This window comes from Epinephelus moara, chromosome 8 (genome assembly GCF_006386435.1).
Source record: "Epinephelus moara isolate mb chromosome 8, YSFRI_EMoa_1.0, whole genome shotgun sequence".
Lineage (NCBI taxonomy): Eukaryota > Metazoa > Chordata > Actinopteri > Perciformes > Serranidae > Epinephelus > Epinephelus moara.
In genome coordinates, this window is record NC_065513.1 from 15334995 (window position 1) to 15350396 (window position 15402).

Consider the following 15402-nt stretch of genomic DNA (forward strand, 5'->3'; position numbering starts at 1 on the left):
AAAAACTTGTAATCCATTTGTAATTACGCTTTAATCTCTTATAGCAGTTCTGCAAACACCACATTATTCCCTTCTGTGTATAAACTCAGTGTCGCTGCCATGTTGCCAAGAAAGAGCTGATTGTATCTAGCCTGTGATTGCAATGTTCACTTATCTCAGTCATTTATCTTACCACAGACATCTCGTCACACTGTGATGTTTACAGTCCTCCCAAAAGCACCTTTATGTTTATTTTCTGCCACAGAGCAGAGAGATCCATCTGAAGACTTCCATACCAAATGAGCAGATAAATAAATTAGGAAGAGAGGAAGACAAATAATGAACCTCAGAGAGCGATATCAAGGCATATGTCTTCAAGGACACAGTGTGTAGTGGATTCATCAAAGCTTGCTTTGTTTCCGCGGTAAAGTTAATATTATATGTATAACGCCCCAATTCTTAGTGTGTCATATACAATTCAACCCTCTCTCCCTGACACACACGCTCCCACTCCTACTTGCATAGATCAAGGTTTCCTCTCATTATTCCAGAGTCAAGCAGCTGTTGTTCTCTCATGCGACTCATACTGTATTTCCCAACAACAAAGGGCTCTCACACAGGTGGAAACTGGTGCAATCTCACCTCCCTCCTCTTACTGTATCCTCTCTCCCCGTCTGCCACTACTTATCATCCCAGCAGCAATTTTTTCCTTCCAAATCAGCGTTGTCCATCTGTATCATTGGACGAGCTGTGGGAAATCAGCCTCTCACATTTTTATATATTAGAGCCTATGTTTCACTATGTATGTAATCACATGGGTAATATTTTTACTATTCATCCTGCTCCACTTATGTCTCTCACTCAGCTGCTCGGGGCCAGAGAGAGTGCACAGGGTCCATTAGCCATTAATTATCGGATTGTTTTCCACATATGCCAACTTAAAAGGGTTTTTTCGCTTCCCTCCAGATAAACCATAGAGGAGATGGTTTCACAGTGTGGCAGTTATTGACCCAGGCTGGATCATTTGCCATTAAAAACATTGTCCTTAAACTGGAGGATTTGGAGCCTGTGTTCATTAGCATCTGTCCTGCTGAGGAGCCTTTGAGCAAAGTGCTTTTGATCCTTAAACACCACAAGCACCAGAGAGGCTGCTTTGTAACTCACCCTGACATCTGACCTCCCAGGGGATGAGAGGAAAGAGGAGGTTTTTTTGACAAATCAATGAATTGTCACATTATTACTTAAAGCATAAGGGTGATTACATATCCTATGTTCTTCATAGTGTCAACAAATCCAATAAAAAGACCAAAACCTACAATGAATTGATCATCCTAACAACAAAGCCTAAGCCTGTAAAGTCTCATGTAGCTTGTGCCATAAAGCTCCACAACTGAAAACACATAAATGGACCACACTGTTGCATTGGGTACCACACACACTCTCCTGTTAGTCCACCAAATCCACGGCTAAACAATAGACTGTACAAAAATAGAGGACGTAGCCACTGTGGTGTCACCTATTGGCTTATGGAGTTCCATTTTAAAGCTTCAGGTATGGCATTTTGACCATTGCCATCTTGGTTTTATGGAGCCATAAGTGACCACATTTGGACAAGAGTGTGGAGCTGTAGAGGAGTGAGGGGTGCATCTGACACATCAACTGTGGACACCTGTAACTCATAGCGGCCCTGCCCTTAATTACACGTAACTTTAAGCCTTGATGAAATGTAAATGGGTGAGTTATACAAAAATCCACCCCCTGCACAGTTGTCATGAACGGTGAAATTAGCTACAGAGACCAAAATAGTTTTCTGTGCCAGGCTGTAAACATGTTTATATTTCCTATAAGGTCGGACACTTTAACATGGGGGTCTTTGGGGATTGACTAACTTGTTGTGCCAGCCTCAAGTGCCCATTTGAGGATCTGTAGTTTTTGGCACTTATGCGTCCACTGCGGAGGTTGCTCCGTGGGCAGAAGGAATGAGTACTATCTGCTAAAAACGACGTTGCCCAACTGTTTTGGGAGATTATCAAGCCCTATTTTTTATAATGAAAGTATATTTTGTGCATCTTCAGTAGGAACAAGTGGACTTGGTACTGAGTGAGAGATGTTGGAAATTTGGATTAACGCATTTTTGGTTTTGGTCTTTTCATGGGATTTGTTAATAATTACAAAAATATCAAAAGCCTTATCTTAAAAAAATAAATTTATACAGAATAATTTAATCTCATGTTTATCTTGTCTTATCATGTCATGACTACACAAAAACACATGAAACCAGGCTGGGTGCAGAATTTTATGCTAATTGTAATTGGATAGGATGCTAAAGCTTAATTTATCCAACAGTATTGCTTGGTATTAATAACTTCCATGTTTTAAGGTTTTACAGTATTTCTTAATTTTGCTCATTCCAATGACTAGTCCATACCCGGGGATGTGTTATGTATAGAGGAATAAGAAATCAAAAACAGTATATTAGAGGAGATGCAAAATCAGAGCACTGTAAATGCACTATGTAATAAATATTAATGTAAGACAAACAATGTACATTGTATTTAGAAACAGGCTTTATGGCAAAATACATGGAGCATAGTTTTGGCTGACGGCATGGAGGCACACGTGTGCGTGGGGCCGTGCGCGAGGCCGTGCGCGAGGCCATGCGCGAGGCCGTGCGCGGGTGCGGGCGCTGCTAATGGTGCTCACAGTATGAATGGGTAGTAGACAAAAACGTGAATATAAACAGTAGAAATGTGGGAAAAATGCAAAAACGGCATCGTGGCTGTCTGCACATGACCAAGATGAAAGCCTATGTGCAAGTTCAGAGAAGTAGGTCAAAGCAGTAAGGAGGAAAACGGATGATGACGGACAGAGGGAGGGACGGACGGAGGGAGGGAGGGAGGGACAGAGGTTTCTCCATTTAATAGTAGGATGATACATCCTCAAAAACAGGAGGGAGAGTGCAAGACATGTTTATTCAATGAGATGTCAGGCAGAATAACTGTTTGGTAAATCGCAAATATGTATTTCCGTCCAGGAGTATACTGTCATTAAAGTAAGGTGTGGCCCTGGCTCCAAGAGCACCCTTAAAAAGCCTCTTTAAGAAGACAAAAGGGGAGAAAGATGGGGGTGAAATCACTCTCTGTTATGACTTTCCGTTGGCTGTGTGCATATCAATGAGGTGGAGGTTGTAAGTCTTGCTTCGTATCTTGATACAAGCCTCAGTAAACACTTAGCTTTACAATTTGACTTTGCGTGTGTGTGTGTGTGTGTGTGTGTGTGTGTGTGTGTGTGTGTGTGTGCGCCTGTGTATGTGTATGTGTGTGAAACACCACACGCTGATGTTGTCATAACTACCTGTTTATAAATGCAGCAGCCATGACACCTTTTTAAAAAAAGGATTCTCTGCGTGTTTGATTTATGACTCAGCTCTCGGTGTCACTCTGAAGGCAATTACAAGCTATGAATGGATATTATATGCACGCACTGTCTCTGTAAGCACGACATTCTGCCAAGTGCTGGAACAGAAGCAATGCTCTTGAAAGAGCATCATCAGTTATGCTTTTGAGTGCTTGTGTGGGGAAGCATCTCATATTGTGTGTGTGCGTGTGTGTCTAGGTGAATTAGCGTTTGTGTGTGTTTCCAAGAACTATTGTGACTATTCACTTCTTGTGCCTAAATGTTTGTCTAAACAAATGAAAGATACAGTTTATGAATGCTTGTGCCGTATGCTGGAGTGCTGACTACATGCAGCCACACATAGCCAGTTTGTACAGGCACAGTAACACCATGCAGTCTTCTGTAAAGCGCTTTGACCTAATTAGTAGCAATCCAGCTAGAAATACTTGCAGATACAGGGCCATGAGAATTAAGCATCCCCCAGATACACTCCTATACATGAATGCAAATACACAGATGCACACAAATGCATCAGTAGACACACACATACTTGGGCGTGCCCCCCTTTGCTGTTGTTCGATGTTGGTGTCTGCCAGAGGGCTTTGTAATCTGGAGGGGCTGTGGATCCCGAATCCCGTGCGGCCCACCATTGATTTATGTCATTGTGTGCATTTTCAGCCTCTTCAAAGGTCACCTTGTGTGTCTCCTTTACTCTGCATTCCTCTGCTGCTGCTACTGTTGTGCATTAGCTGCATTAGTTTCCCCATCACTCTTTAAACTCTATCTCAAAACCCACTCAGCCCCTCTGTATTCTTCTCAAACAACCATATCGACTGACACGAAGAGAAGGCAGAAATGTAATTTCGCTTTGTGGTTTGTGAAGACAGTTGCCCACAATGGTCTGAACTTGTGTGATTTTTATGCAGTGCTGTTGGAAAGTCAGAGTGGAGGGAACAGAAAAATGGCTTGCGTGTTGATTTATTGTCAAATTGTCAGTGAAAGCCGTCACTCAGCTAAACTACTGGCTTCGCTTATCCAGGCAGACAAAACACAACCACCGCTGGAAAAAAAAGTAGAATCTGAATTCAGACAGTACACACATTTGTCAGGGCTGGTAAACACGCAACACAGTTACTGCAATCAGTGTTATGTTTTGGCCTATTTTGGAGCCTGTTTCTAATCTCTGTCTTACTCATGTCCCTCCTGCGCAGAGTCTCTCGAGCCCACCTATCAGCAGCTGCAAAAAATGAAGCTGGACAAAAGTCCCTTTGTGGTGGTGTCTGTGATTGGCCAGGAGCTGCTGACAGCAAGCCACCACACAGCCTCTGTTGTGGTGCTGGAAGCCGCTTTGAAGATCGGCACATGCAGCCTCAAGCTACGCGGCTCCGTCTTCTCGGCCCTCAGCAGCGCCCACTGGTCCCTGGGCAACACCGAGAAGAGCACTGGCTACATGCAGCAGGACCTGGAGGTGGCCAAGACCTTAGGTAAGAAGCCTACAATAATAATGTAGATCAGAGCTTCAGATAATAGATTTTATCTCTTCATTGCTTCGTCTTTGAAATGTATGAAAGTGCACATGCTGTACCAGAGCCTGAAGTCACATCTTGAAATTGTTTGTTTTTCCAAAAAGATGTTCAATTTGCAAGTACCAAATCCTCACAATGTTAGTCAACATTTTTGGCTTATAAATGACTGGAATGACCAATAAAGTATGAAAATTGTTGGCCTGTAATTTTAGCCAATGATCAGGGCAGGGCAAATTCATTTACATTGTGCATTTCATACCCAACGGCAACCCAAAGTGCTGTACAGATTACACAGGTAAAAACTCAAGAACCAAATGAATTAAAACATTCAATTATAAAGAAAATAGATTAACAGCAGGTGAACAGATGGGTTTTAAGCTTGGATCTGAAAGTGGTCAGCATTGTATGGAGTCGTAGCTCTTCTGGCAGTTTCACATCTCAGCGGCATAAAAGCTAAAAGCTTTGGGTTCTGGTGTGTTTGTCAGTCTTGCCACCACTTTGGTTTAGAACTATCTGCACAACTATTGGATGGATTGTCATGAAATTTTGTACACACATTGGTGTCCCCCAGAGGATGAATCCTACTGTCTATGATGATTCCTGACTTTTTATGTAGTGGCATTATCAGATTAAAAATTGTTCTAATTTTTCAAATACTTTGGTTTATGACCAAATACCTACAAACTTATGATCAGCCTCAGCTGTACTCTATGTTTAGAGCTAGTTAGCAAATGTAAGCATGTTAACATTCTAAACTAAGATTTTGAGCATTGTAAGCATCATACCTGCTAAATACTGGCATGTTAGCATGGTATCATTAGCAATCAGCTCGAAGTGCTACTGTGTATAGCATTACAGAGCAGCTGGCATGGCTGCAGACTCTTCAGTCTTGTTCTTGTGTAGCTTGATAAAAGCAGAGTACCAGTATTTTTTAATGATAGTGTTGCCTTGCAGCGAAAAGATACCTTTGGTGCCTCTGCACCAGGGATAGCTGTGGCCGGAGGCATTGTGTTTTTGGGTTGTTCTTGGTCTGTACGTCCAATACATACATCCTTCCCATTCTTGTGAATGCCTTGAGGGAATTTCCCCAAATTTGGCGCAAATGTCCACTTGGACTCAACATTGAACTGATTAGAATTTGGTGGTCATAGGTCAAAGGTCAAGGTCACTATGTCGCACATGCTGTTGGCCCTAACTCATGACAGAATTCACACAGACGATGACAAAATGACATTGTATATCCAAAAGGTTCAAGATCGACTTCACTCTCACATATCTACCTTGAAACTGTGCTGATTGTACAGATCCTCTGTGCTGCTGGGGGAAAGATGTGTGTGAAGCAACCATGTTTTCACACACATGGATGTGAACTGCAACTGCAACTTGACTAGTTCACAGAGGCATACAATTATAAAAAGGTAATTTTAGTTTGCATCTGTATTTTTCCCCATTTGAGCATCTTGCACCAAAATTTAACGTAATTAAAATTTGCAAGAAATTGGCAGGAATTGACCCATTTCTCTGCTTCAGAATCTAAGTATGGATACACTGTGTGGGTGTTAATATAGCAGGAGGAGAGAAGGTCTGAGAGAAAGACAGTTAAGAAAAAAACTTAAGGTAAAGTAGAAAAAAAAATGGAAACAGAGAGTAGCACAGACTGGCTCCACTCTTCTCACCCCCACACAGTTTGACACATGACTGGGCAGAGCAGCTGGAGATAAGGAGCTGAGGTTCTCAGGTGGAGCACAGAGACTTGTGCTTTACTTTGGCCCTGTCTGTGGGGCCTCTCTGTCAGGCAGAAATAATAAGGCTTTCCCCTCTCACCCTCTGGAGCATTGAGATCAACACTACCAGCTGTCAGGGAAGCCGCTCTACTGTGGAGAACTTATAACGGCCGCTTTCCCTTTTAAGGGTGCCGTGGCATGTCAGTGGCATAGATGTGGTTCATCACATCGCTGTTCAACAGTGGCGGTGGGATGATGTGAAATAAACACCAGTTGCTTTGTAATCACATAGGCTGTACTGTAAATATGCTTTGTCGGCTCTTTTCTCATCTCTTTGGGTTTTTCCTCTTTAGGTGACCAAACAGGGGAATGCCGCGCTCATGGGAATCTGGGTTCGGCATTCTTCTCCAAGGGAAACTACCGCGAAGCGCTGACCAACCACCGCAACCAGCTGGTTCTGGCCATGAAGCTAAAGGACAGAGAGGTAAGCACATGCTTGTAAGCAGTTACAGCAGTCTTTAAAGGGATAGAGCAGAGGAACTGTTACTGCAGAGGACAATGAATTGAGGTTAAAAAGTAATTTTTTCTCTGAGTCTCTTATCATGTTGTAGGTGTGGGATTGTGCTGTGCCCAGCATTCCTCTGTTCTGGCTGTTTAGAGGGTATCTCAAGGAGGAGACTGAAGGACACAGAGATGCTGCTGCTCTTTGTCTATTTAAAAACATGGGTGTCAAGTTGGTGCGGAGAACAGATGAAGGTGATGGGGGAGGAGAGAGAGTGAGGCAGTTGAAGCAAAGGCCAACAGGATAGCCTCAGCAGCTGGTTCACCTTGTTACCAATGCAAAGCATTTATGCAGATATTATGCAGATGTTTATCTGGCCCATGTAGGAGTAAGTCTGGGGCTTTGTAACATACGCCTGTTTTGGAATGTAATTTACACAGATTAAGTTGTTTGAATATGGGGCAGAGAGAGAAAAGAAGAGTGGGAGGGAAAGAAGAAAATAAGAGAGAGGGAGGGAAATTAGTTAGACAGACTGATCCACTTTCCTTTACCGTTTGGTGCCCTCTTTCTCTCCTCACTCTGTCTCCTGCTTCTCTCTCTCTACCCGACCTCTGTGGTCATTGTTGAGGGGTGGGGAGACAGGTGCTTGTTCCAACACAATTCCCGTCACACGAGGAGAAGAATGGCCTCCGTTTCCCCTTCATTCCTTATCCTCCCCACCAGGCCAGCAGGCCTGCTTGTTTGTGTTCCCTGATATCAGGAGACATTTAAACAGTCCAGTCAAATGCTGCACAATGCACTGGGATGAAACTAACAGTTGAAGAATGAGGCCAGAGGTCCCCTTGACATCTCCCCCTCCCACAGTTTGAGGATATGCGCAGAGCAGACGTATGATTATGAGTTTACAGACACCAGTGCCAAAAACCTCTGTCATGTAATGAGGTTAGAGAGAGAGATGAGTGAGAGGCATAGAGGACACACGCAAGGTCCTTAGTGTCTACTCTGAGGGTTTGACTGCTCTGCACATGGTTAGCTGTAGCAGTACTTGGCCGGCCAAATGTCTGAGTAAATGTTTTAACTTGTTATTGTATGCGTGCAAGTGTGTATATGCCCACTACAGTATCCAGTGTACAGAGTGGTATGAGTCTGCTCCTAATGATGTCTAAAGACTGAGCAGTACAGTATCAGTGTATCAATGTTGAGCTGCTGTTATCCACAGTGCACCACACTTTCAGCCACTGAGGCCCCATGCTGCTCACATGTTGCTTCTTAGAGGAAAACAATACCCAAAGTGCACCCCCAGGTTTACATACAAATGGCAAATGGACCACTGCCGGAGTGTCCTGGGACCCAGAGGAGGCCAATGAACACAATTAATAGTTGCATCATATAGAAAACGTCTTGATTGGCCCTGCTTGGGCCACCCTAACAGCCCCCTCTCTCCTCTGAAGGCCCCCTAATCAGAGTCATATGTGTGTCACACCACCTGGTCTCCCTCAGAACACACTGGAGCCTGGTGGATAGCTCATTACGGCCGGCCTGATGTTTTTGTTTCTGATGTGGACGTTTTATCTGGCCTTTCTGAAGCTGAGGTCACTTCCTAGAGGCCGGGGACAGGATGTTGATTCTGACTGGATTTCCAGTGTGCGGCCTTCAGTCTAGGAGTGTGGAGAGTAGAGAGGCTTAGACTGAAGAAGTGGCATCGATTTCAATCCTCAACGATAAAGGAATATGTGCCATATGTGAATTGAAACAAGTTTAATGAGAGTGCATTGCAGTTACTGAGAATTTCCTGGAGACTTTAATGAAATCATACACATACTGAAATGTTTGATGTGATAAAAGGACCTGGTGGACCATGTGGCTTTGATATGACGTGGGATGTGGGTTTCTGATTCTGTTGCGCTTCAGGTTTTGATCGTGTGGGTAAAAATCTTGGAAGATGATAACAGACACATTTAAATGAACTCTATGATCTTGTTACAGTTTGTGCTTGAATATGTTTGTGTGTGCACACATGTGTGTGTCAAACCAGTCCCTGTCATCTCAGGTTTTTATATGTCTGCTGATAGACTGTCACCTTTAAAGAGATCTGGTTTATTGAAACACTTCTTTTTGTTGTTTTGCCCATCATTCCTATCACTTACAATGAGATAGTACTCATTTCAGCACACCGCGATATCACCCGAACTGCCAGTTGTAAACATTCCACATAACCAACATTTCTGATCTACTCACTTTTAGTTTTACCAAATAAAATGGTTTAGATGATCTGACTAAGCTGTTGGCTTGTTTGACGCCTGTCTGTTCATTTGCCCACCTGTGTTTCTTGCACCTTGTTTCCAGACAGTTTTGTTTTGTGTCTGCAATTCTGTATAGTAGCAGAGCAGGCCACTGAGTGTTCAACGCAAGTAATGCATCTATTTATGGAGGGATTAAAAATGCCACAGCAGAAATGAGAGAGTTATTTATGTCTGTTTTTTGCTGTCTAGTCTTTTGGAATGTGCACACAGATCATTATCGGACCAATATTCCATAACGACAAATAAGTGAAGAGATTTGCCAGCCAGATGTGTAGCCAGTAGCGTGAAATATTTTGTTAGAAGACCTATGCGTTCACTCTGTATGTTACACAGCTAGCATGCTACTAATGTTAACTGAACCAGTTTCTTTTTACTTTTACAATTACACAGTTTCACTATCAACATAGTCGAACAGCTGGATTGAATGGAAAAGCCTGTTAACTAGTTTGTTGTTTTGCTTATATCCTATGGCACAAAGTGCATACAGACTGTGTGAATTGTGTCACAAACGTTCAGATTTTTCAACGTACTAGAGGCAAATTCCAGACGGAAATCAGTGGAGATCAGGGAGGCTCCCATATGAATGGACTTCCAGTTGACTCTCATATGTACACAGTTATGTAGAATTAAGGTGTTAACGGTGGTTAGAGTGTGTGTCTTTAGTTTGAAAGTTGGCGGTACAGATTTTCCTGAATATTGATCCCTGCTCCCATTCACACATGACCCCATGCACGAAATGCTCCTGAACATTTGCAGGATAGACTGCATGTGTGAGATGGGTTTTTTGTCTCCAGGTAGTACCTTATGTATAAGGGCCCTGACACACCAACTGAGGATTGGTCAATGTTGAGCTGTTGGTGTGCATTTGTGGCGTGTCCTGTGCTGTTGGCACTTGTCAGCCCTTAATGACCCTTGTTGGCTTTTTTTTTTTTTTTTTTGGTTCGAGTTGGCATGTTGAATAGACATCTGAGGTAGTGGAGTCAATTGGTGAATGAAATTGCTCTGACTGGAAGTTTACTCAGTGCACAAAAAGAGAAACAGAAGTGAGGAAAGCAAATAAATGGCTCAAGTCAAGAGAGCATGAGGCTGAAACAAACATGTTGTATTAGGTGAGATTATGTTTAAGTGGTGTGCTCCTTAGACGAAACGAACCATAATTGTTTGTCTTATTGTTTGCTAGTTGTTAAAGTGCTAACTGGCTAATTAGTGTCTTGAATCTGTCCCGTCGGTCTTCCAGTCGTTCTTTTTCAATGACATACACAGCCCACTGCCGTCTGCTGGTACAGAAAGTTATTTCCTCTCAAGTGCAGAACGTACGTGCTAGTTGATCGTTGGCTGTAGTCTACGGGCTGTGTTCAGAGACACAGACAGTGTGAGGCGACACAACAGTCAGCCTTTGTCACCACTACTTCCTTGATGTCAGTTTGTTGAGTCTGGGCCTAATGTCTGCTTATACTTATACTGATACCACCACTAATACTAAGTAGTATTGAAACTCAAAGTTCTGGTTCACCACAACACTTCAGCTAGTAGTCTCTACTGCGGGATGAACTGTGGCCTGTGTGTGATGAAGGAGCAGAGAGAGACAGAACACAGAGATTCCAGATGAGTGTTCTCAATAAATCAAGAGGCAGAACAGTACCTGGGTCCTGTTATACCAGTAAAGGAGCCATGCATGGGATCTCTTTTCATCTTCTAATAACCAGGGAAGAAAATTTTGGTCGTGGGTTTTAACAGCACAACGCAGCAAAAAAGGCAATTCCAGTGTTGGCCACTTGCCTGTAGCTGACCAGCACACTCTGTGACACTAATAAATCCCCCTGAATCTGACCGGGATAATCATCTGTAAAGACAGAGAGCTGGAAAAAAGGAAAACAAAACAGAAAGGAAGGCCGCACTGGGGAAAAGCTCAAAGAGTGAGTGCTCTGTCATCCGCGACTGGGACTGGGAGCTGCGGTCCAAACCTGTGAGGTCATAGGCTAGCGTGAAGTTAGTGTTTTTCTTTAGCCTGCTGCCTTTTGGAAATATCCTTAGCAGATTTTCAGCTGTCATATATACTGCAGATAGAACATAAACACACTCCCTAGTCTTTCTAGCTGTGTGTGTCTTTTCCAACTTTTGTTTTTGTCCCAGTTTCCACACCTGGCTTTATCCAAGTCCTGCCAGTAACCATCTTCAACAAAGGCCTTCTCTGTCATTGTAAAACAAAGCTGTTAAACTAGGTCTTTCCTCTCCAAACTCCCTTTCCCGTCCCCTCTGTTTGTCTGTGACGTTTTCATCTTAAATAGTAGGTTTAACTAGAAGGAGGTAACCCCTAATTTTGGGGTGTGAGTATTTAGGAGAAACTGAGGCGGGCTGGCAGTGGTGCACTCTGTAATTATGTCTTGTGTGATGTTAAAAAGAGTCTCCGCTGCCGACTCCCCCAACCCCAAGTTGAAATGGAAATCACGATCAGGGAAAAGTAAAAAGGATACAAACAATGTTTTTTTTCCATAGGCTCCACAGTTCTGCTCCGTCTCCTACCGCCATTCTCTTTCTCAACTCCGGCTTTGTTTATCTATGCTCTCTCTGCCTCTCGCTTCATCTGCCGAAAGGAATTTACTCAAACTTTGCCCCTTACTCTGAAAGTGACACGGACTATTTCATCATGGGTGTTTATCTTGCTGCAAGTTTGGGGCTGTATGGATTCTGCTGGACCCTAGCTGGTATAATGAGGCGGAGGGCTGAGAGATGAGCCTCTAAATAAGGGGTGAGGAAGAGGGCTAAGTGTGGGTGTTCCTCTTGTCAGGGTCAGGGTTTGTCAGTGTTTGTCAGCACTCTCGCAGAGGAGGGGATCATTAAGGAGTCATTAGGGTATGGACGTGTGCCTCCATTGCCTTTCTCTGGGCTCGTACTAATAGAGGATGGCAGAGGGGGGAACTTGGTACCCCTGTCTCCTTTCTTTAACCTCCACTGCTTTGCTGATGAAGACGGAGGATTTAGAGATGATTAGAGGGGCTAATTTGGCTGAAATGCTGGGTCGGGGCAGGAGGGGGAATGGTGTCCGGCGAAATAAAAGGCAACACTTCTCTTGCTCGCTGTGCACACGTCACAGGGCAAGGTAGTTTATGACTTAACTGTTGATATTACTTTTCTAGTAAAACCACTATGAGACAAAAGTAGCTGCTTCTTCACCACCTGGTGTGCTAGACTGAGGCACAGTGCTGGCAGTGGTGCAGCGGCTCTAACAGTATGTCCAGCCCGCTGTGCCTTAATGACACACAGGCTCTCCTCGGCCCAGTGGTTTAGAACTGCTCTACAGCAGCTCGCTTAGCCATGAATCATGAGAGATGGACGGCAGGCATCAGCCAATGGGCCATGACCAGAAGTGGGAAACAAGGATGTGTGTGTATGTGTGTCTATTAATGGGAGCACACATCTGTGTTCCCATATTCCAATGACACGTGAATGTGTCATGTCCCATTCATGTACGTGTTTGTCTTGGAACATTTCTGTGTTTGCTCATTTTTTAGAAGAATGCAGGATTATAAAATGTGTGTAAAATTTGAGATGGTTGTTTTCCACCTTAAACATTTGCTAGAGCTGCCCTTGAGATTTACTGCCCTTGATTTGATTGTTGCAGCACATGTGCATCAGTTTAAAACAAATCAGCAGATATGCTTCTATGTCTGCGTGTGAGTGAGAGAAAGCATGCATGAACGTGTGTAAATGTGTAACTGACGCCTGTGGCTATGATTTGTGCTTGTACGGGTTGCAGTGTAATGGTGTGTATACTGACTTGCCATGTCCCGCAACATACCGTTGACCCAGAACATGGAGCTGTGTGCACATACACGGTAAAATCAAGCTTCATAAACACTTAATTCCTTTGTGTGTGTATGCACATGTATGCAAGCGCGTGTGTACTCACTGTGCATTTGCTGCATTCGAGGTGACGCAGCTTTGTGTCTCCCCCAGTGGAGCATTTGGAAGGCTGTCAGAGAGATGAATGACTGCCGTTATATCGACTACTGCTCTCTGCCTCTCTGCTACCTCCTCCCTCTCTCCTTCCTTGGTGCCCCATGCTCCATTTCTCCTTCCCTCCGCCCTTCCACATCACCTCCGCTTCCTTTCTTTACTTCTCTTCCATCTCACCACTTCCCCACACCCCTTTTGCCACCTCTCTTCATCTAATTTTTCTTCTCTCTGTCCTTGTTTGTTTTATTTCCTCTCCATTTTACAGAATCTCAGACCATGTCACCATATTGTGTGAGAGAGTGGCATTCAGAAAGAGCAGACACAATCCACTGTTACAGGATTCTTTGCCATCGAGGGGCTTGGCTTTTTAAATTGGCTCCACAAAGCCGAATGCTGTATGGACTCCCACATTTACTGATCAAAGCGTCAATACACAAGCATCACAAGCCCTGCCACTAATGCTACTCTAACAAGACCCTAATCTAAACACTGCAGTGTCTTGTGTAGATTGAACTGCTCACAGTTGGGAAGTTGAGTAATTTGTCTTGAATATTACACCTTGTCTATCTTTTTCTCCCAGGCTGCTCCAATCAAGGGCAATACAGAGGGACAGATTAGATAACAAATAAACAGTGACATGGTCGCAGGAGACTCCTTCGCTCTCTGATCCGCTGCTGCGGTGCACTATATGATTATAGATGACAACCAACAGGCACATAGATAGTGCTCATCAGAGGGAGGAGGGAGTCCAACAGGCTCCTTAGGGTTTCCTCTGCACCACAGGACACTGAGTACGCCATAGAGATTTCAATCATTAGGAAAATCAAAAGTCCGATCATTAATCTTGGCAGAGGGGTTTGATGTAAGGCGGAGAGGGGAATGAAGACGGAATATGCCAACTCATCTTCCCTAGATAATGGCTGAAGATAAGGGACGGCACCCGATTAAAGGCGTCAGCCAGCGGAACGTTGGTTCACACGACTTTGATTGAAATGAATTGCGTGTCAGTGTAGCCAAGTGAAACACTCCCACCTCCACCTCTTCCCAGGCTTTTGAGTAGTCCCATAATAGTTCTCACTTTTAGAAGAGCCTGCAAGTAGCCTGAAGAGGCTGGCTAATGTGCTGGCTTCCAACCCTCGTGATTAATTCATTATCTGATCTCATCAGCATCATCCTTATTGCAGAGTTGGTGAGTCATTTCTTGATTCTGATCCCTTCCATCATGGAAATCTAGGTGTTATTCACCGGTGACCAAAAAGGCATCAGAGTCCAGACTCTGGGGCAGACCTCCCGGCTAAACCTGGCACTCCCTCTTCCTCCTCCCCTCCAGCCTCAGTCCAGCCCAGCCCTCATCCAGGCTGGCCAGAGAGCCATTTAAAGCTCTGGAACTGCATCCCTTTCTCCAGCCCGATCGATAGTGGAGCTGTCAGCAAGACGAATGGAGGCTTTAGGAAGTCCATTTTAATGAAGGAGAAGGAGCAAGGGAAAGAGAGGTACTTGGAAAAAGGAGGAGGGGGGGTGGAAGGAGAGAGGGAGAGCTACTGAAGGTAGTTATGAAGGGAAAGAAGGAAAAGGGAGAGAGGCAGAAAGGGAATGTGTGTATGTGTTTATTGAACGTGTGTGTAGAATTATGTGTGTACTTTGTAGTACTGTCTCCAGTGACAAGGGTAGGGGAGGGGTGGACTGGGTTGATTTAGCTACAGTAAGACCTATTTCTAGCTCAGCAGTGTGAAATGGCTCCTTAGCTACAGTAACTTGTAAAGCACACCCCAACACAGAAACCTATATTAGTGGACTGAGGGGATTTCATCTGGCCTGCACACCAACACCACATCAAGTCCTCTGGCTCATGAATCATGTCAGCAGCTCTGTGGTAAAAAGATATTGTTGTGACAAGGGAGAGCTACAAATCCAAGGCAACTCCCTCCACTACTGCCCTCAGCCGACACGCTGGCTCGCATCAAAAGATTTGTGTACATTTGCATTTAGAAAGCAGGAGATGTCCTCTGGAGCAG

At 44.1% G+C, this 15402-nt stretch overlaps 1 protein-coding gene across 3 annotated transcripts in view; it reads left to right on the top strand.

The window, feature by feature from the left end:
• The window catches only part of LOC126394499 (tetratricopeptide repeat protein 28-like), a 196264-nt gene that overhangs the window by 121582 nt on the left and 59280 nt on the right, over positions 1-15402 (top strand). For all 3 annotated transcript variants that reach the window (XM_050051332.1, XM_050051334.1, XM_050051335.1), the window contains 2 exons: positions 4587-4859; positions 6979-7109. In XM_050051332.1, the coding sequence (XP_049907289.1) occupies positions 4587-4859; positions 6979-7109 (404 nt within the window). The remainder of the gene's footprint in view (positions 1-4586; positions 4860-6978; positions 7110-15402) is intronic.